Consider the following 18970-nt stretch of genomic DNA (forward strand, 5'->3'; position numbering starts at 1 on the left):
GCGGGTGTTCGGCCTGGCTTTAATTTCGACATTGAATTGCATTCCGTTTCCCACATTGGTTCATTGCAGTGGAGCTATTTATTTTGGCTATGCAGCAGCTTGTACAAGTCTGTCAATACACGAAAAGTCGCTCGATGTTCGCCGCTCGTTAGCCGAAAACGGTTTTTGCATATGGCCCGGCTGGCTCCTGGCCTGGTCTGGCCGTTGGCTCTGATTTGGCCCGAAGCTCGGCTCGGAGCTTTGGTTACGCAAGATCTGAGAGATTCAAGGTGAAATCTGCACTCTGCACGGGAATTGTTGTGGCAGGAAATGCTGCGCATGGACGAATCTCATATCCATTTCCATTTCCATTGACAGCTGACTGCAGTTGCCTTTTAATTTTATTATTATTAGTTTTATGATTCCGATCGACAACGGGTTTCAGCCATTTGGCATCTTAATCATAAACTGAAGATTTGTTTTCCCTCTGATGGATTTACGAGTCGGGCGCTTGGGTGATAATTAGATAGGCCCGACCCGACCCACTCTATCCAATCCGCAATGGTCGTTAGTCAAGTGCCGTTTATAGCCATGATAATCCGCTAGATTCAATACCACTCGCAAGTAATTGGCCGGATTGAAGAAAGCCCCAATCCATTAGCCACGAACATGAGTAATCGAGTGGGCTGCTGAGAGGCGCTCAAGCACTCGAGTGTCGTCGAACAAAGACTTGTAAAGTGTCAAAAAGTGAAATACATTTATGTATTTGTGGGTTGTTTAAATTTGGGGCTTATTCCTAGTTGCTTTTCAATCAAAACAAGAAACAATCCCATCATTGTACTCTTCTTGGAGACTTCTCGGCTTCATTTCTGGGAAAGGCAGAGTTTTTTAATAAAATTAAAAATCTCATCTCAACCCATGAAATTGCTGACCCTAAAATTGGCAACTAATTGAAAAAGCGTTCGGACAATTTGCCTTTCTTCTCTCACCGACTTTATCCCACACCTTTCTCGCCATTATCTTCGGTTCATTGAACGTTAAGTTCGTTCGATCTGCCAGACCACTTCATTAAACTTAACGCAATTAACCGACTGAATAGCAAAGAGTGAATGAAGAATACAAAAGATGATTCAAGCAGGAAAAAGCCACAAGAAAAAATCGTATTTTATAGGTATTATATAGAGATGAAAATAAGATATAAATGCTGAATAAATACAGGAATACCCCTGGAGAAACACTAAAATCTATGTAATTGTTATGGCAAAGGAAGTTACGAAGGAAGTGTTTTTTGACTAGAGGCTAGTCCCAAGGCTAATCCCGTTTGACAATTTATACTTTTGTACCCCAGACACGACCAACCCAATTTTAATGAATTATCTTTTCGGCAAATCTCTGAATCGTAGGCCTTGCACAGTGGCACACTTGCACACTCATAAAAACACTCACAGGCACATTTACATTCGCATCAACATCTACATACACTCATTCCAGTCAGTCATCTATCATAGCACGTATTCGCATTTGTCATATGAAAATAAATTCCCCCCCACAACACAATGGTCCCAGAGACAACCCAAAGACAATCCACAAACACTCGCACAAGTCTCGAAAATTATTCAAATTGCCATTGTTAGCGTTCGAGTGCAGAGCACAGCAGCAGTATCTGGGGATTTTCTTTTGATTTTCACTTTCCTCCGCTCGTGATCGTGAGCGTGTGCAGAAATTTCCAAGCCAAAGGAAAGCCAGAGTCGCCTGCTCTGTTGGCCAGCTGACGCTCAAGTGCGGCACCCGAGACCCAGTCGAGATCCCAGTCGAGGTCCCAGGCCTTAGAGCCCAGCGGTGAGAGCGAAAGTGCACGACATTGGGTACAGACTAAGACTGGAGCAGAGACATAGCCAGAGCCAGAGACTTGGCCAGAGAGTGAGAGTCTGGCACAGAGTCTGAATCGGACTCTCCAGTACATCCGACAACGGGAAATCAACGTTGGTAGAGCGAAGTGAAGCTGTTGTTGCTGTGCTGTAATAAGTTGATTGTGCGGTAATTTCGGTTTCACTTGCCAGCAGCCTACACAGACAGACGCCAACGTTAACCCCGATGCCAGACAGAGGCACAGCCACAGCCACAGACACTCGCACTCAGACTCAGAGAGAGAGAGAGATGGCCAAAAGCAGAGTCTCATTATTGGCCAGCTCGCTTGGCCTGGCCACGCATGCGCAGTGCCCAAAAGTCGCATCATCATCAACATCATGATGAGCATAGCAAAAAACCCTCTCGCATCCATGGGGCCTGCGAATGTGTTGGAGTTGGTGTTGGTGTCCGCTGTGCCGCGCTCTGTGGCAGGCAGCCACAGCCGCCTCTGCCGGGCTGTGCATCTAGCTGGATTTCTGTATAAATTGATGATGCGGCTGCAGTGGTTCGTCAGTGAAGCATTTGATTTGGTCTAATAAACAACATCCGAGCAAGCAGTCGAGGATACAGAAACGTGAGGCTCTACAACAGCAATCCTGCAGTGTTCCAGCATCATCGTCCTAACTCGATACCTCTGTCTTGTCTTCCCCCAAAACAACCCAAAAACACACTCGACCACACACACCACAGACCTAGGATTACTGTGATAGTGCCAGTGCAAAGTGTGTGCGTGTTAGATCGTAACCGAGAATCAGAGAATCCGAGTCTCTAAGAACCCGTGACCCAAGATCCAAGAGAACCCAAGCAACGCGTCTTTTCCGTCCACTCAACCCGTGACTAAGCAGCCATGAAAGCCTTCATTCTTATGTCCTGTCTGGCCCTGGCCGCGGCCCGTCCTGAGGCCGGCTACAACTACAACCGTCCCGGAGGCGGCGGTGGCTCCAGCGGCGGATTTGGAGGTGGCTCCAGCGGCGGCTTCGGAGGTGGCTCTAGTGGAGGATTCGGAGGTGGCTCCAGCGGCGGTTTCGGAGGTGGCTCTAGTGGTGGATTTGGAGGTGGCAGCGGCGGCGGAGGAGGCGGTGGCTTCGGAGGTGGATTCGGCGGCGGCTCTGGTGGCGGAGGAGGAGGAGGCGGTGGCTTCGGAGGTGGATTCGGCGGCAGCTCCGGTGGCGGATTCGGAGGAGGTGCGTGAGAAAAGAGTGCATCTTCGATTCCGAGTTAACTATAATTTAAATTCACTTTACAGGCGGCAGCATTGGCGGATTCGGAGGTGGAGGCGGCGGCGGCGGTGGCACCACCTTAGTGCAGAAGCACATCTACGTGCATGTGCCGCCACCAGAGCAGGACGAAGTGCGTCAGCGCCCCAACCTGCCAGTTGGCCAGTCGCAGAAGCACTACAAGATCATCTTCATTAAGGCCCCCTCCCCGCCCTCGTACCAGGCTCCAGTCATCCCCCTGCAGCCCCAGAACGAGGAGAAGACCTTGGTCTATGTGTTGGTGAAGAAGCCCGAGGACCAGCAGGACATTGTCATCCCCACACCGGCACCCACACAGCCCTCAAAGCCCGAGGTGTACTTCATCAAGTACAAGACCCAGAAGGAGTCTGGCGGTATCTCAGGTGGCATCTCCGGTGGCATCTCCGGCGGCGGCAGCGGTGGCTTCACTCAGTCCAACTCTGGCAGCGGCTACACCACCGGCGGCGGCGATGGTGGCTTCACCGGCGGCGACAGCGGCTCCATCTCGGCCCCGTCCAGCAACTACGGCCCACCCGGCAAGTCCGGCCCCTACTAAGAATCTCTCCATCCACCATCCACCATCTACCATACGAACTTCGAACTCAACTTCGGCTCAAGCTGCTGACTAGTCCTGTCGTTGACACGCCCCCCACTCTCACACAGAATCTCCACCACATCGACATCAACATTAACCACACATCAGCATGACCACCAACACCACAAACACTGCGACTTGACCCGAAACGTGACGATCTTCTACCACACATGTGTCCCTTCTTCTGGTCCCCGACACAGCCACATGCCCTTAAAACGGGGCTAGTCTCCGCTCGGATCGCTAGCCCCAACCACGCCCGCAAACGGGATAGTGCTTTCCGCCCATGTCTTTTGTATATAATACGTTTCCAAACTCACTTTCTCTATCCAACTATACTACTTTCCATCTCTTTCCATCTGTCAGTCGCACTTCGTCCGACCAGAGTCTGAAAACCCTAAACTTTGCCCTGAAAATTCTATTAGCTAATAGGCGACGAGTGCGGGTTCCTTGGATGGGAACCTCGCTTGGGCGCCCGAAAGAGCGATGGCAGAAGAAGATAATAATGATGATGATAATAATGATGATGATGATATAGAAGATGATTTAGCGGGGCTTGACACAATGCTCCATGCATACACATAAATATATATATATTTTAATTATACTAGAATAAGTACTTTATGCTCAATAAAAAAAAACAACGGTGACAAAATTACGAAAAAAAAACAACAGTGGCTTGAATTTTTCATTTGAACTTTTCCACCCAGTAGCACTCATCTTTCATGGCCTTTTGGTTGAGTTCCCTGCGGATTATACTCGAACTTCTCTTTTTTTTCAACTTTCCCTTAACTAACTTTCCGCTGACCCCGTTTTCACAGTTTCCTTTTCCCTCAAACAATTAGGTTCCATCTAATCCAGTTATTCGCTAAATTTATGCTTATCCCCAACAAAAAAGGGAAGTACAAATAATTGAGCATTTTAGGGAAAAGTTCTTGGGAGACTTGCGAAACTAATTAAGAAGTAATTTCTTCACATTATGAACATAATTCTCTCTAGTTTGCACACTTCTTTGTGGGATTCAGTGGGCAAAAGTGCCACAGCTGACCCGCAATAGCCATCCGTTTAATTAAATTGAATCGTTTGAATGGCAAGTTTTCTTTCGAACCCCCATTTAAGACCGCAATTGTGGGAATGCCATGGAAAAAGTGTGAAAACTTTAAAACTCTTTAAGTATCTGTAGCATTGCGCTTTTCCGCCGCACCCGACCTCGCCCCCGCCCCCACTGAGCACTGGAAATGTGCAAAATTGCAGAAAGTTTTTCTTTGAGTGAGGCTTTTATCTTTTGGCCAACTTCTAGTCGGTGTTTTTTTGCGAGAGGAATACTACTACATCTAGCCAGATGGTAGCTGCCAGAGGAAGATCTTTCCGCTTTAGTTTGTTAATGACAAACTGTTGCTTGTGCTTTTGTTTTGCCTTTTGTTGCATCTGCGTTTAGTTTAATTTTACGTACTGCCTGTGTGTCTTGTCTTTCTCTGGGGTACAATGTTTTAATGCCTTAAGTATACAGCAAACAGCAGACAGCAGACAGCATTGGCATTGTCATTGCCGCTCGAGCTTCTTCCTCTTTGCTGCTCTGCTTTGTCACTTTCACTTTTGTGCGGTTGTTGGCGGTGTTACTGGTGTTACTGGCGATGCTACGGTTTTGCCTGCTACCTTTAACCGTCTGCTGCCGACTGTCTTGGTCTTGGCAGCATCATTCGGCTCGGTTTGTGCCGCTTGTGCCTGTGCCTTTGTTCCCAGCATCATATTTTACGGGCATATGGTTTTGCTTCCGCCTGTCTGGGCCAACACCAAACACTGGAGGCCCATTGCTCGAGTGGCTCGAGTGTTCGCACAATCAATGGCAATCCGTCATGCACGGCTTTGCCCTGCCACACAATATCCGATTGAAAGCCGCATGATGAACCGACAGATGTCCATGGTTGCCACTCTCAGGGCATTCGCATTCGCATTCAAGGAGCTTCCATCTTTCTAATTACTCCTCTTCGGACTTGTACCAGACGTTCGTTGTTGAGCCTCTGCCCAAGTGTGTGTCCGTTGGTGGTCGTAAAATACGAGAGAAACAATATCATTGATGCACTCACTAAAGTTGCCATGCCGCACGGTGCACGTGGAGCGTACTCTGGGCACTCCGAGCCGGCTCGTAAAAGTTCGAACGTGTTGTCCGCCCAGCGTATTGCTGGACAAAAAGACCATAAACATTGCTTTGCATGTGGGGGTGTGTTCCGGAGGACTGGGCAGGGCTGGACAGTACAGCACCAGGACAGGACAGAAGCGGGGGCAGCCTATAAATCAAACATAGGAAAAGCCTCAACACACGAAACACACACGCCCACATTCAGCTGAGGCAATTTGTAAAGTTTCGGGGGCCGCAACATTGTCCCAGATTGGTTCAGGAACGGGGATGTGGCCCACTCCCTCCCCCCTTATTGTGGCAGGATTTAGGTCCTGCATTCTTCCGGATAGCTAGCCAAATTTTTCTTGGGCTACATGCATTTGGCACTTGAGAACCTGAACATTTGCATGCAGCTAGAGGAAACGATGTACAGAAACCGCAAATATCTATTATGCGAGTATGCAGGAGATAACAGCCACTGCGGTAGTAGTTGGACTCAAGTGGAAGTTTCATGTGGGAGAAGACAACAATGTCACCTTTGAATTGAGATGAGTTCCAACTTCAGCTGAAGAGGACAACTTGTGCCCAAAGGATTCGTCTAACGAGTCAACTTATTAGTCTGCTTTTCCCGGTGCTAGTCGCCCCTCCAATAAAAAAAAGACTTTGCAAGGCAAATGATCTGGAAAAACCCTCGAAATGTATGTCAGCAGAAATGTGCATAAACCCCAAAGAGGGCAAGGACCAGGCCGAAGTAAAAGCAATTTATGTGCAAACGAAAATGTTTAAAATTCAATTTGTACGCGGCCATAAGGTAAATAAATATGAAAGGCCCGACTCGCGGACACGAAATTCTTTTATCGTAAGACCCTAACCCCTCCGCCACCCCATCTTATCCGAAAATGCTGCGGCATAAACGAACAATTTTATGACCTTTATTTTTCACTCCCCCACTGTGGCGTCGAGGGCTTTTTTTGAGTGTTTTCCCGGCTGCAAGTGACACGCCCACAATAAATCGCAGGCACAACACTTCCGTGCGGCCAACAGAGAAAGAGATAGCGAGGTAAAAAGGAAAAGAGGGGGAGCACAACATGGAGCACAAGTATGGGTCAGTCCTCGACTTTCACGGTTTCGGTTTCTTCATTTAATTGACAGCTCTTGCAGGGCTTCGCTGCCCCCTTGAGTCCCTGGTTTATGACACTTTGGACGCTTTAATTAATTGCGCGTATTTCTTGGGCCGTTTCCTGAACCGCCCCTTCACGCACCTCACACCGCACTGCACCCATACCGCTCCCCAACGCCACACACCGCCCACCGAGCTGTGTTAATTATAATGTATGTCAGTCGTAAAAGTAAAAGTCCCCTCACGTACGAGTCCGCAGACAAAGCCCCTCTTCCCCACCCGACTTCGACTTCGACTTCAAAAACTCCGTCATGGCGATTCATCAAAACCCGTCAAATACTTCTTGCCTTTAATTTTATGTGGTTTTATCGCCCAATATGGCTTACCCCGAAGGCTCAGCTCAGGGAGCTCTTCCTTTTCCCATTCGCAACACTCCCGGCTACCATCTATTAGCTCCTGCTTTTGGAGGTCAATGCCTTGCTCTTGGCCCCATAAACCTCCTTGGATTTAATTGAAACGTAGAAAAATTCCATTTGGTCTCCTCCTATTTTTAGTCGGTTTCGTGTTTCGTTGTTCTCGTTTTTATTTGATTATTTTTTATGACTTTTGGATTTTAACGATACTTTGTGGCTCTCATTTAAGTAATTCTTGAACGCCATTATCGATTTTTGGCTTAAAGAAATGCCATATAGGAGCAACAAAGAAATTCAAAATTTTTTGGATAGGTTCAATATTTTTGACCTTTCACAACAGCATTTAATCAAATCTATCTTCAGGAATACACAAAATATTTCTAACTTAAACATTTCACATATATTTACTAAATATCAAACTACTTAGTCCTTGAGCTTTCAAAGACTTCAAAAAATTTAAGGAACATTTTTGAAAAAAGCTGTGTCAAAAACTTATTTAAGTTGAACCCGCGCCACATTAATTTTTCCATTTCTTGAGAAAGACAAGCCACTAGGTTTTGAGTGAAATTGCTGTGCAAATTAGTTGCTGATTAGTTGAGCTGCCCGTCGACGGTATTGTTTAATGACCGTTTGATTTTTGGCTATTTCATGGATAACAATTTGAGCTCCGGTTGGGTTGCGGGTTGCAGGTTGTGGGTTTTGGGTACAGACATTGTTTCACCTTTTCACCTGGCACTTTCGCAATTGTCTGGCAATTAAATGTGGCTTCAATTACCGCAGCTCGCGGCGGCATGCGGGTCCATCCGCAGGTCAGTTCCAGAGTTGGGCAAGGGACTGGGACTGGGACTGGGCGATGGACCAGCCAGAGCCTGGGGCACGCGCTAATCGATGAGCCAAATGGATTGATTAATAGTCGTAAACAGATATCAGCGGGTAATCGAGTAGCGGACCCATGCCGGATGCCTGTCGAATGAACTAGTTCCCAGTCGTAATTATTAACTGGTCCCGACACGCATTTATTTCTGGAAACTGGTTTGCGTCTGGCTTTGGAGGCACTGTGTAATCGTAATCGTGTTCGCAAGGCAACTCCCACGCCAAAAAAGAGATTTCCAATTGTGAATGAAATGCTGCTTTCAATTTTCGGCGAACTGTTTTTATATACCTTCCTACCCCCCCGAATTCAATGGCATTAAGCTGAACACAGGAAAAAACCCAGCGACGTACGGGTAATAATAAAAATTACGAGACCTGCCCAAAAGTTGCAATCAAAATCGTTTAATGCGCTTACCGCGCCTTTGTTGATTGGACAGCTCACCGCTTAGGGCCTCTTTCTCTTGAGAAACTAAACCAAACAACGGCAGAAAATTAAATCTTGCGAAAAGCCAAAAGACCAACATAAAACTACTTACTTTTTACCCATGGTACTCGTTCGTATTCGTAAGTTGAAAGTTTCGGCATCGTAACAAACATTTTGCATTCGACAACCGGTCCTCCTCCTCCTGCCATGGGCTGTATGTAGGTATAAATCAAATTCTGTGCACTTAAAAAGCAATCAACTTTGGCGCCCTCCTCTCATTAATTAAACAAAACGAATGACAGTCAGCAGGGACAGGGACAGGCTTTGGCCTGTCCCCGAAAGCAGAAGCCATTTGGTAGTCGAGGACGTGTCAGGAAATTTAATTAGTGAATTACTTGGCGAAAGAGCAGAACGCTTTGCACCTCATCGCGAAGAGTGGAGAGGCGTCTATTCAAATCGAAATATCATTCAGCCTCTGGGGGTATTCTCTCCGAGACAGAGTGGATCAAAATTCATTTGTCAGCCTTTCTCTCCTCTCACTTTCATGCCCCAGTTCCTAATGTTTTCGTGGGTGTGGGCTGGGGTCCCTACTTAAGCCGAAATCATTTTGATGAATTACAGCACGGTCTGGACTGTACTGGACTACTGGAGCTCATTTTTTATGTAAGCCTCTGCGCGGCATTAACTTTGATGGGCGGGCATGACACTTGTAGTACCCATAACCGTAGTCGTAACCGCAGCCGAAGGAGAAGCGCTACCACGACCGCTAACCGGTTCAAAACCAAAACAAAACCAAGAAAAGTAAAACTAAGTGTGATATTATTGTGGCTAATGCCGGCAACGAACGCTGCTGCCAATTAAGTCGTGAGACTGTCGAAGCTTAAAGACCAAAAAACAAACGACCAAAGAGATGAAACTAGAGCCGCAGGCAGCAAATTCCAAGCAGCTCATACGCCACATGAGTAATGGACTTGAGTATGCTGTCTCTACAAGAGACACCTCAGCTGCAGGCCAGCCATTGATACCCAAACCCATGGATGACGTTGCAGCTTCCACCCACAAGCCCGGCTGGATTGAGGGAAAGCTGTATGCACAGCGGACACATGCCCCGGCCAAAGGTCACAGACGGAGAGGCACACGCAGACAAGGTCCCAGCGGAGGCGTCAACAAAAACATATTTGTATAAACATTCATTACCAGCTTAGTTGGCTTCACTTTGTTTGCGTCTCGTGTTTTTACGCCTGAACAGCGGTGCGTATACTTAATGTTTGCATTGTTAACACTCAGCCAGCCAGCCAGCCAGCCAGCCAATGCGAGAGCGAACTAACGAGGCATTAAAACGAATCAAATGGCCTCGTTGAGCACTCGTTTATAGCCGCCTGGCAAGTGCAGTTCGAAGGGAGACCAGGACACTGTCCCCCGCATTAGCTCCATGAGTAGCTTTATAAAAATGTCTTAAAATGTGTTGAAAAACCAACTGTCACCAGATGCTGACTTTGGTAAATAGCCGAGGATATAGATTCGAGTTCATCCGACCATTGCATCAATTCATAATCGCTGGCTATTGAGCAACATTCCCTTGGCAGTCAGATATTTATCTGGCCAATAATGCGATAATATCTGCATGGGAATCCAATTCCTTTGTGCTGCCATTTCCTATCAGAATTCAATAAAGGCTTCGCATATGATTCGTTTATTGGTACTTCGATACCCTTTGCATCATCAGCAGCGTCAGCGTCAGCGGCAGCCATTCTGCAATTGCTCTTTTCAGTCTCGTCTATCTCTGGCTCTGAGATGCCGTCGTTCCCCTTTATTGGCCAAGTGGGCAACTGGCTTTAACAACTTTATCGTGCATTCGTTTTGGGCCGTAAACCTTTATGTCATGTCTAGCTCAGGTGGTCACGTGAGAGACGTGCCCAATGAGTTCATCATAAAACTAAATTATGCCGTCATATTCGAGATTCTGCTGCAGCCCGATGAAACCTAAAAACCTAAACTCTTGGATTAGTTGGGTAACTTTTTACGGCATTTGTGACTTAAATTCGTATAGATTTTCCACGTTTCCCCTGCCAACGCGCACGGGTAGTTACCTTCAGCTGTCACATGTCATCGGGAATTCTTAATAAATAAAACAAAATCCTTTCGAATTTTTTATAGGTATTGTGCGTGACAAACAGGAATCGCAGCGTATGGTTGCCAAGGGGTGGAACGAGGAAAGGGGTTCACTTTTTCCAATAGACTACACAGACAAACTGTGATAAAATACAACAATCAACGACCATAAACGGTAGAACAAAACAATATTTAAAACATACTAGAGATATTATTTCCGTACACTGTTGGCCAAAAAGTGTTGCATACTTTTTAGCTGACGATAACGTGTCACATACATGTAGATATTTGTAGGAGCTATGTAATAATCATGTAGAATTGCATTTACAATTATTTAATTTTTGAGAAACGCTCTTTAAAGACGACATAACTCATGACAAAGAAAATCCTTATTAGTCGCCAAAGGTCATGTACATTTTCCGTAGGACAAAACTCTTTTGCTGTCGAACGACTTAAAGAAGATGCTTCGATAAAAATTAGTTTCAAGTGGCCATAAAAGCGAGTCATTGGCCCTTGATATAAATAAAGTTATATTCGTTTTATGGATGGGACTTCTCCAGCCATAGACTTTACGGCTTGACAGATGGCTCGAGATAGGGCGAAATGTCGCCACATGCGACACAGTCAGAGTCAGAGTCAGGCCCGGCAGGTCAAGGTCGTAAATCGTGAATGGATGTGGTGTGTGCCCGAGACCAAGAGACTCAGACCGCAGTCCTATAAATAGACTCTGTAATTGGGTACGGTATGGTATGGTGCATACATACATATACTCCACTTGGGCTTTAGTGTCACACATAAATTAATCATACTTCCGTTTGCTTTATGTACTTGCAGATGATTAAGATGATGCTGACGGTTGTGATTGTGTTTACCATCTGCTGGCTGCCATTTAACATTCTGCAGGTGGGTTTGGAGTTCATGGATATCTTAATTTACTGTCTACATCATCTGTTTGACAGCTCCTGCTCAACGACGAGGAGTTTGGGAAATGGAAGCCCCTACCCTATGTGTGGTTAGCCTTCCACTGGCTGGCCATGTCGCACAGCTGCTACAATCCCATCATCTACTGCTATATGAATGCCCGGTTCCGTGGCGGCTTCCTCCAGATCATGTATCGCGTGCCCGGCCTGCGTCGCTGCTGCTGTCTGCATCGGTATCTGCGCAGCCGCGGCGAACGCAGCTACGAAGCAACCGGTGAGATGACCTTCAAGTACCATCGCCGAAACGGTGATGGTCTAGTCAGGAAACCTAAAATACGAATTAGGTGCCACCCCTCTCTCTCTCTTTCTAGTATCTACTTATTTTGAACATCTAATTGTCATCTAATTTATTGTCTCTCGGTCTGTCTGTACCATCTTCGAGTATCTTTCTATCTGTCTGTCTGGGAATGCGGTTCTTTCTGTCCGTAGTAGCCTTAGCTTTGTTCCTATCATTCTGTTCTCTAGCCTACTTACGAGTATTGCATGACACTCAAGAAGCACCTTTTCGCATGACCAGCACCGCAACACTTGACTGTTGATTTGTAATTTTTGATTATGTATATATAGAGGCATACAAAATTTGCTAACTTTTTTCGTTACTCTTGTATCTACCCTCCGCTGGCTGCTGCATCATCGACGAAGGAACCGAAGAGGCCTTCCACCTGCATCGTGTGAACACCTGCACCACATACATCAGCACAAGGCGAAAGTTACGAGCGAATTCTATGCAAGCGGTACGCATTAAGCATCCTTAAGCACTGCCTTTACTCATTACCTTCTTCATATGTTCTTCCCCTCGAATTAGAGCCAATTTTCATGTGCAGAGACCACAGTTTTGCGGTAGCTGCCCCACCAGAGGAGGCACTGCCTCTGGCAGGGAGACTGCCGGCTTCAGGAGAGTTTCATGTGAGCGGAGGGAACGGTAACTGCACGGAGTTCTAAATGGAAGACGGAAGATGACAGATGTATGCAACCAAAGAACCGAATCTCCCACAGACACCTTGTCTGTCCGTATGTCTGTATGTACGAGTATCTGTGTGTGAATGTGAATGTTTTAAGTGTACTATTGTAAATGTCGAATCGTTGTAAATTTAATGAATGTATATTAAAGATAATCAATTAAAACGAGTATATACATGCAAAATGAGAGACAGTTTGTATATAAATATGTGTGAGGCGGATCCCTAGAGGGATAGGGAAATTGCAATCCTAAGTACTGAGAACTGTTGAGAAGCATTTACCATTTATTGCACAATCGTAAAGAACCGTGCAATAGACACCTGTATAATTGATCTAAAATCTAAAACCTAATCCTAGTACAAAGATGTAGAAAAATCACTTGACTGTTCCTGTTTTTCCCCTGTTACCCCTTACGAATCAATCTCATGGGATCCCATCACCAAATGCGGCACTTGGGCTGATGGGGATTCATGGCCGTGCCACGTGCACACCTGAAGGTTCTCGCAAACTCCTCTGAATTGGATAGCACTCCTCTTAGTCGCATCTGTCCGGGGCAGTGGGAGTCGCTGAGGGCATAGCGGGAGGCGGCTGGAGTGTACGTCTCGCACCAGAGATTGCCAAACGCAATAAAGAAGAGCTGCTCGTGCGTATAGTGCTCCAGGCCTGGGAGCTTCGATCGCTCCCGTCCCATCTCCTTGACGTAGAGGCGGTAGGCGTAGTAGGCCTCCCGCATCCCTCCATTATCGGCAATATTCTCGCCCAGTGTTAATTCCCCATCGATCTGGGGACAATCACATAAATGATTCATATGAGCCATGGCCATAAATACACACAATACTCACGTATTCATCAATGTCCGCGAGATGATATCGACTATACTGTTCCACGAAGCACTCTGTACGGTTGACGTACTCGTTGATTGTCTGGTTGGACCACCACTCGACCATGTTACCGTCCCTGTCGAAACGCCGTCCGCTGTCGTCGAAGCCGTGCGTCAGCTCGTGCCCCAGGATGGTGCCAATCGAGCCATAATTCAATGCCCTAACAAGGACACAACGATTCAGATGCAATTTCAGAAAGGCATTAGGTTACTACTAGGTGCTGGGGATGGTGGCTGGAACATGACAGGTGCTGGTGCTCGGTGGCTAGTTCATTTCTCTGTGCAAAGTAGGAGTGCGGAGTGCTCGGCGTTTTTGCAGTGGAGAGACTTACTCGAGACCAAGGTCATAAAACGGATACTGCAGAATGGCAATGGGAACCGCTGCAAATGAAAAGACAATAAGGATTAAGGGCTCGGCGACAGGACGGGGCCACGCTCACTTATAGCATTTGATTGAAACGTGTGGAAGGCATTCACATTAGAGGGCGACGTTGCCCATCCAATTGGCTCCGGCTTATCCATTTCGTTCAGTTTCTCCATCATCTGCCAGTGCACGAATCCCATCAGGTTCTCCAGGTGCATGCTGGCATTCACCTCCGCCCCTTCGTAGTATGCATTCAGAGCCGTGCCATTCCTCAGCCACGAGGGAAAGCCAATGAAGCTCTTCATCTCGGCGGACTTTTGCATCGTCTTTCGCTTGGTTGCCGCATCCATCCAGGCTGTAGAGCGCACCAGGCGATCGAAGGCTCGTCGTATGTCGCTCAGCATCCGCTGCACGCGTGGCAGCTTCACCCTGGTGAACTCCTCGTCGGCCAGGACATAGCTGACGGCCATCCCGAAGAGGCTGTTCACTCCATTGGCGCAGTAGAGGGATCGTGGTGTGCTACCCTCAGTGCCGATGGCCAGCCGCATATACTCCGAATGGAGAAGACGCATAGAGCTAGTGGTATGCAGCACCAGCTCCTCGATGGTGCTCAGCCAGAGATAGGATTCAATGTGGGACGGTGGAGTCTCCTCCAGATACTCCACTACGTTCTGCAGGTAGAGAATATCCGCCTGACTGGTGATGATGGTCAGATTGGTGGTCATTTGGCGGTTTTTCTCGTGCCGGGTGCCCTTCAGGATGAGCTCCATGTAGCGCATCCAGATGGGCAAAGTCTTCGGGGCAATGTTCTTGTCCGTCTGATTTTGCAGTTGCGTCAGCGATATATATATTATATCGTCTGCGGGGTTCTTTGAAGGCTTCGTTGAGTTTTCAGCATCTTCTTTCAACTGGAATTTGGTATAAGGATTACTTCTGGCAATATTTCCTTCTGCGGTGCTCTTACCTCGTGGATTTTCCGGGCTACTTTAACGCCTTGCTTCACCAGCTGCGAGATGCCCACAGTGGCCTCCTCCTGATTCACATAGGGATCCACGTAAAGCAAATACTTCTCGATGACCTTGCGAATATAGTTGAGGTAGGCCGACATCCCAGAGGTCGTCTGTTTGGCCGCTTCCTCCTCTTCGCTCTCGAGATCGTCCTCGCTGTCGTCCTCGTCGCTGTTCTGCATAAATATGGTCTTTCGGTGGATCTTTCGCAGCAGCTTATGCGAATCATCATTGTTGCTGCCACGAATGATAAAAGACTCAGGGATTCAAGACTCTTTCAACTAAATGATATCCTTAAACTTACAAGGGAAATGCTGATTCTGTTTCGGGGGTGCCCAGGGCTATACGATTGATGGAGCGGTTGAAGGGATCGGGAAACACATCGAAGCCAATGATCAGGTCCATGCTGAGATGCTGTTTGATGGCCACCATTGACTCCAGCCAGTTGTAGCTGGCATTGGCTACCTGCGCTGTATATTTCGATTCACTGCCCAAGGTGAGATTCAGGGATGTGGGCAGGAGGGGCAGCTGGAAGCGCAGTAGATAGCCCACCAGGGGCTCCAGATTTCGCTGGTCCAGCTGCTTTGTGTCCATGCAGGCTCCGTACATGGTCTTGGCCTTGCCCACAGCCTCCGGCTCGGCGCTGCTGATGTTAGATCGAAGGAACTCCCGCACTACGCGCATTATATGCGCCTGTCGCTCCCGGAACCAGTCGTTGGAGGTCACGGAGTCCGGACGCGGATGCTCCTCGGCCCAGCGGCCGCAGGTGAATTTGTAAAAGTCCTCGCAGGGATCAGTCTGTTCATCCATCGCATAGATGAGGCTGGCCGCTGAGCGGATGCACTCCCGGCTGCGACAAATTGGATTCGATTTCTTAACTGAAAACAGAACGAGGATCAGAATGCGGCTGCTAGGATCCACTGAAACTTCCGACTACTCACTGGATACGCTTAGGACTATGATTGCTATCAGCAGAATAATTACCAGTGCCAGCAGTGCACCCAGCACGACCTTGTGGTAGTAGCTGCGTCGAAATCTGAACGGGAGAGCATAGAGAAGATAATTATAAGGACTTCGGGCTAGGACCTCGCACTCACCTCGACTGGATCCCAATCAGATTCGGGCTTATTCGCTGGTAAGGCAGTTGTTTGCCCTGATCGCTCTCCGATGCCGATGCCTGGCCATGGCCATTGGCAGCGCCAGTGCCAATCCCGTTCCCGTTCGCACTGCCATTCCCATTCTCGCTTATGGCACGAACAGGTGCGGACAATAGGCTCAGAGCACCTGTAATGGATTGTCGGACAATTTCCGATGAATATAGGCACTAATTGGCGTCTCCCTCTGACGCTGGACGCCGAATTGGCTTCGAGGAATGTGTTCTTTGAGGCACGTTTTATTAACGCTAATTAGTCTAATGCTGTCAATATTTTTCTGTCACAACAACACACTCCCCCACCCCAACGCCATGGAGCTTCGTGTTTTTTTCAGCTGTCGCTGTGTGGCACTGTCCTATCTTGATCGGGGGCACAGAGACAGCAACTCCGTGCGTCATTCGCTGGACTTGCGAGTGTCCCGTTAGAATGACCTGCACTTTGGCGCCCTTAATCGCCTTTCTAATGCATACACCAGCCACACGTCACGTGGAGCGTTTGCAGAAGTGCATAGAGCCATGGGTACAATGGGTTCAATGCCCTCTACACGTTTTTGCGTGCCCAGCGATAGTTTAACCCATTTTAAATCGTTTCTACTAGATAATGCACACCAAATAAAGACTGAATATCCTGTTATTATCTGTCATGCTTCATTCATTCATATTTTCAGAGTACCCCTTAGGGTTCCCCAGATTTTCAGTAAAAAAATTCAAAAATTTGGGTTCAGGTTTTAGCGTTGCCCAAGATGTGGTTTAACATGACAACATTGGATATGAACATGTTTGCCATGGCCGACGATGTATACAACTTGATGGAGATCTTCGATGAGGCGTCCAGCTTTGAGGGCAGGATAATCAAACGCATAGAGAATGTGCTCGTCATCTGTGATATTCTGGTTTCCGTGCTGGTGGCCACCATAGTGGGTCGCTATCTGTTTCACAGTTGCTTCAAAAAATTGCATCGGTCTGTCAAACGGACCTCGTATCTTCCAAAATTCATCGCCCAAATAAAGCAATTCAATCAAGAGATGGGTGTTCAAGGAAGCAGCGTAAAAAGCTTGGACTCTATTCAACCAATCAGCCAAATGAAGCCAATTATACAGAAGATGAGTGTTCGAGGCAGCAAGGCAAAGATCTCGAAAACCGATGTGGAAAAGGACCACTGCGTGCAAAAACCAAAGAATGGCCAGGACCAAACTGTACAAGGTAATGCCAGAAATCGCATTGCGACAACTAACTTCATGAACTGTAGCATTGAATCAGCGATAATTACAGAAAGATCCTCGATTGAAGGCATTGATGATGGGGACGAGGTCACCATGAAGGCATCGGAAAGGGAAAACTTCTCAGTCAAACTGATGGGAACGCAAGAGTGGGCTGCCAATTATTTGGCCACAGGCGGACGGACCACGCCATAGCCTTCGATGCTTCTAAGACGCTCAACTTCCCTAAGTCTTTTATTAAGTGAATTACGTTCTACCAACCCCCAATGGGTCTGCGGTTAGTGATTCAATTCGGATGCTCAAAACGAATTCAATTCCATATTAACTTACCTAATTATACCCGAACCAAGTTTTATCATAACTTATAAGAAATACAATATTAGCACTAAAAAATGACTCACTCGATTGAATATTTGTTGAAATACTTCGTACGAGTATTTCAAAGAATATAGCCCCTGGAGGGATGGTGGGTGTTGGGTCTCTGGGCTCACCTGGCGTCTGCTGTCGTTGAAGGGGCAGGGGCTGCTGCTGGAGATTCTCGTGGAAGAATCCATGATTTATATTGCCCGTGGTCCAGATGCGATTACGCTCATCCATGTCGTCAGTGGTCGTGTGCTCTGATGTGCCCCTGCCAGCCATTCGAATGACTCAGTCGACGGATAAGTGCATTCTGTGTGATTTTTCCAAGCGCTTTACGGCATCTCAATGAGCAGCGATAACTGAACACTATTCATCTGTATACACGTCACATCGCCCACATGTTGCGCACTGCACTCGATATCAGTGTGGATTTACAGTCTTAGAGGAACTGAGAACAGTTGAGCGTCTTTGAGCAATTCTGATAGTTTCTAGGCCATTGCATAATTTGGCATAATGCAAGCACAGAGAAGGAAAAAAGCCAATGCCACAGCAAGGAACAACTCTATAAAAATCGACTCAAGTGGAGACAGTGCTGCAGGCGACTGGACGGAGCTGCCGACTACCGGCGTATTGGAGCCCTAGCGTCGTCAACAGAACGTATTTATACGCCACCAATACGGCAACAGACACCAGCACTAGTGCCAGCAACCGGTATAACAACAAAAGCAGAACTACAACCAACAAATCAGGCAACCCCCATTAACTCCTTTGGCCATGCAAATGTGCCGCGGCAATTACGTGGAGCCCAACGAGGACCCCGCTCTGCCGCCACCATCACTACCATGGCCCAGGCACAGGCACAGGCACAGCTCTGACAGTGTCTGACTGTCTAGCATGTTGTCCCTATTGTTGTACGTTCCATCACACCCCGTAAGGGAAAGAGTCCATTGATTTTCCGTAAGAATAACACAAGAACAGTGTAAATAAAGCTATCAAAACAGGTTCAACTTGAAGTCTGTAAGACCACAACATAGTCTTCCCACTCTGAGACGTTCTCTTGTATGAATCCTCTCTAGGGTATACCTCATTTCACTCTGAAGCGTCCCATATTTTCTTTTGTGAATCCAAACCTCGCACGAACAGAGACCAATCGACCACAATCCAATCCGATGGCCAAAGTCCAGTGGCGTAATGAGAAAATAAATGACATTGCAATGGGAAACCATATATATTAGGTATTACATATGGAAAGATACTATGGGTAGTTGCTA

The 18970-nt window shown here is 47.2% G+C and overlaps 3 protein-coding genes and 1 long non-coding RNA gene across 6 annotated transcripts; 3 read left to right on the plus strand and 1 right to left on the minus strand.

Moving 5' to 3' along the window:
- The first annotated feature begins 2436 nt into the window (after positions 1–2436).
- On the plus strand, positions 2437–3678 carry LOC6587294 (pupal cuticle protein 36a). The gene is made up of 3 exons (XM_026984277.1): positions 2437–2461; positions 2578–3071; positions 3134–3678. The coding sequence occupies exons 2-3, from the start codon at positions 2735–2737 to the stop codon at positions 3676–3678; spliced, it is 882 nt and encodes a 293-aa protein (XP_026840078.1). The 5' UTR covers positions 2437–2461; positions 2578–2734.
- Positions 3679–11948: 8270 nt separating this feature from the next.
- LOC113564912 lies at positions 11949–12899 on the plus strand. Its single transcript, XR_003408379.1, has 3 exons — positions 11949–11969; positions 12398–12489; positions 12561–12899. It is a non-coding gene; the product is annotated as an uncharacterized LOC113564912 (long non-coding RNA).
- A 92-nt stretch (positions 12900–12991) lies between these two features.
- Positions 12992–18291, minus strand: LOC6588578 (endothelin-converting enzyme 2). 2 transcript variants are annotated; one of them, XM_026984273.1, is made up of 9 exons: positions 17831–18291; positions 16064–16250; positions 15908–16002; positions 15271–15844; positions 14924–15203; positions 14036–14867; positions 13928–13976; positions 13558–13756; positions 12992–13496 (listed from the first exon to the last, which is right to left on the minus strand). In XM_026984273.1, the coding sequence occupies exons 1-9, from the start codon at positions 17976–17978 to the stop codon at positions 13152–13154; spliced, it is 2709 nt and encodes a 902-aa protein (XP_026840074.1). In that variant the 5' UTR covers positions 17979–18291; the 3' UTR covers positions 12992–13151. The 2 variants fall into 2 exon arrangements, with proteins under 2 accessions (XP_026840074.1, XP_026840073.1); XM_026984272.1 differs by having other exon boundaries at positions 17741–18291.
- LOC113564911 lies at positions 16841–17735 on the plus strand. 2 transcript variants are annotated; one of them, XM_026984279.1, is made up of 2 exons: positions 16841–17322; positions 17380–17735. In XM_026984279.1, the coding sequence occupies exons 1-2, from the start codon at positions 16863–16865 to the stop codon at positions 17532–17534; spliced, it is 615 nt and encodes a 204-aa protein (XP_026840080.1). In that variant the 5' UTR covers positions 16841–16862; the 3' UTR covers positions 17535–17735. The 2 variants fall into 2 exon arrangements, with proteins under 2 accessions (XP_026840080.1, XP_026840081.1); XM_026984280.1 differs by having other exon boundaries at positions 17392–17735.
- Positions 18292–18970: the final 679 nt, after the last annotated feature.

This window comes from Drosophila persimilis, unplaced genomic scaffold (assembly GCF_003286085.1).
Source record: "Drosophila persimilis strain 14011-0111.01,24,50 unplaced genomic scaffold, DperRS2 tig00000000-arrow-pilon, whole genome shotgun sequence".
Lineage (NCBI taxonomy): Eukaryota > Metazoa > Arthropoda > Insecta > Diptera > Drosophilidae > Drosophila > Drosophila persimilis.

Excerpts from the sequence above, each read along its gene's own strand:
- LOC6587294 (XM_026984277.1), top strand. The coding sequence starts at position 2,735 with ATGAAAGCCTTCATTCTTATGTCCTGTCTGGCCCTGGCCGCGGCCCGT. Across the intron at positions 3,072-3,133 it reads CGGTGGCGGATTCGGAGGAG|GCGGCAGCATTGGCGGATTC; the intron begins GTGCGTGAGAAA and ends TTCACTTTACAG.
- LOC6588578 (XM_026984272.1), bottom strand. The coding sequence starts at position 17,978 with ATGGCTGGCAGGGGCACATCAGAGCACACGACCACTGACGACATGGAT. Across the intron at positions 14,868-14,923 it reads TAGCCCGGAAAATCCACGAG|TTGAAAGAAGATGCTGAAAA; the intron begins GTAAGAGCACCG and ends ACCAAATTCCAG. Across the intron at positions 13,977-14,035 it reads GTTTCAATCAAATGCTATAA|CGGTTCCCATTGCCATTCTG; the intron begins GTGAGCGTGGCC and ends TTTCATTTGCAG.
- LOC113564911 (XM_026984279.1), top strand. The coding sequence starts at position 16,863 with ATGTGGTTTAACATGACAACATTGGATATGAACATGTTTGCCATGGCC. Across the intron at positions 17,323-17,379 it reads CCAGGACCAAACTGTACAAG|CGATAATTACAGAAAGATCC; the intron begins GTAATGCCAGAA and ends GCATTGAATCAG.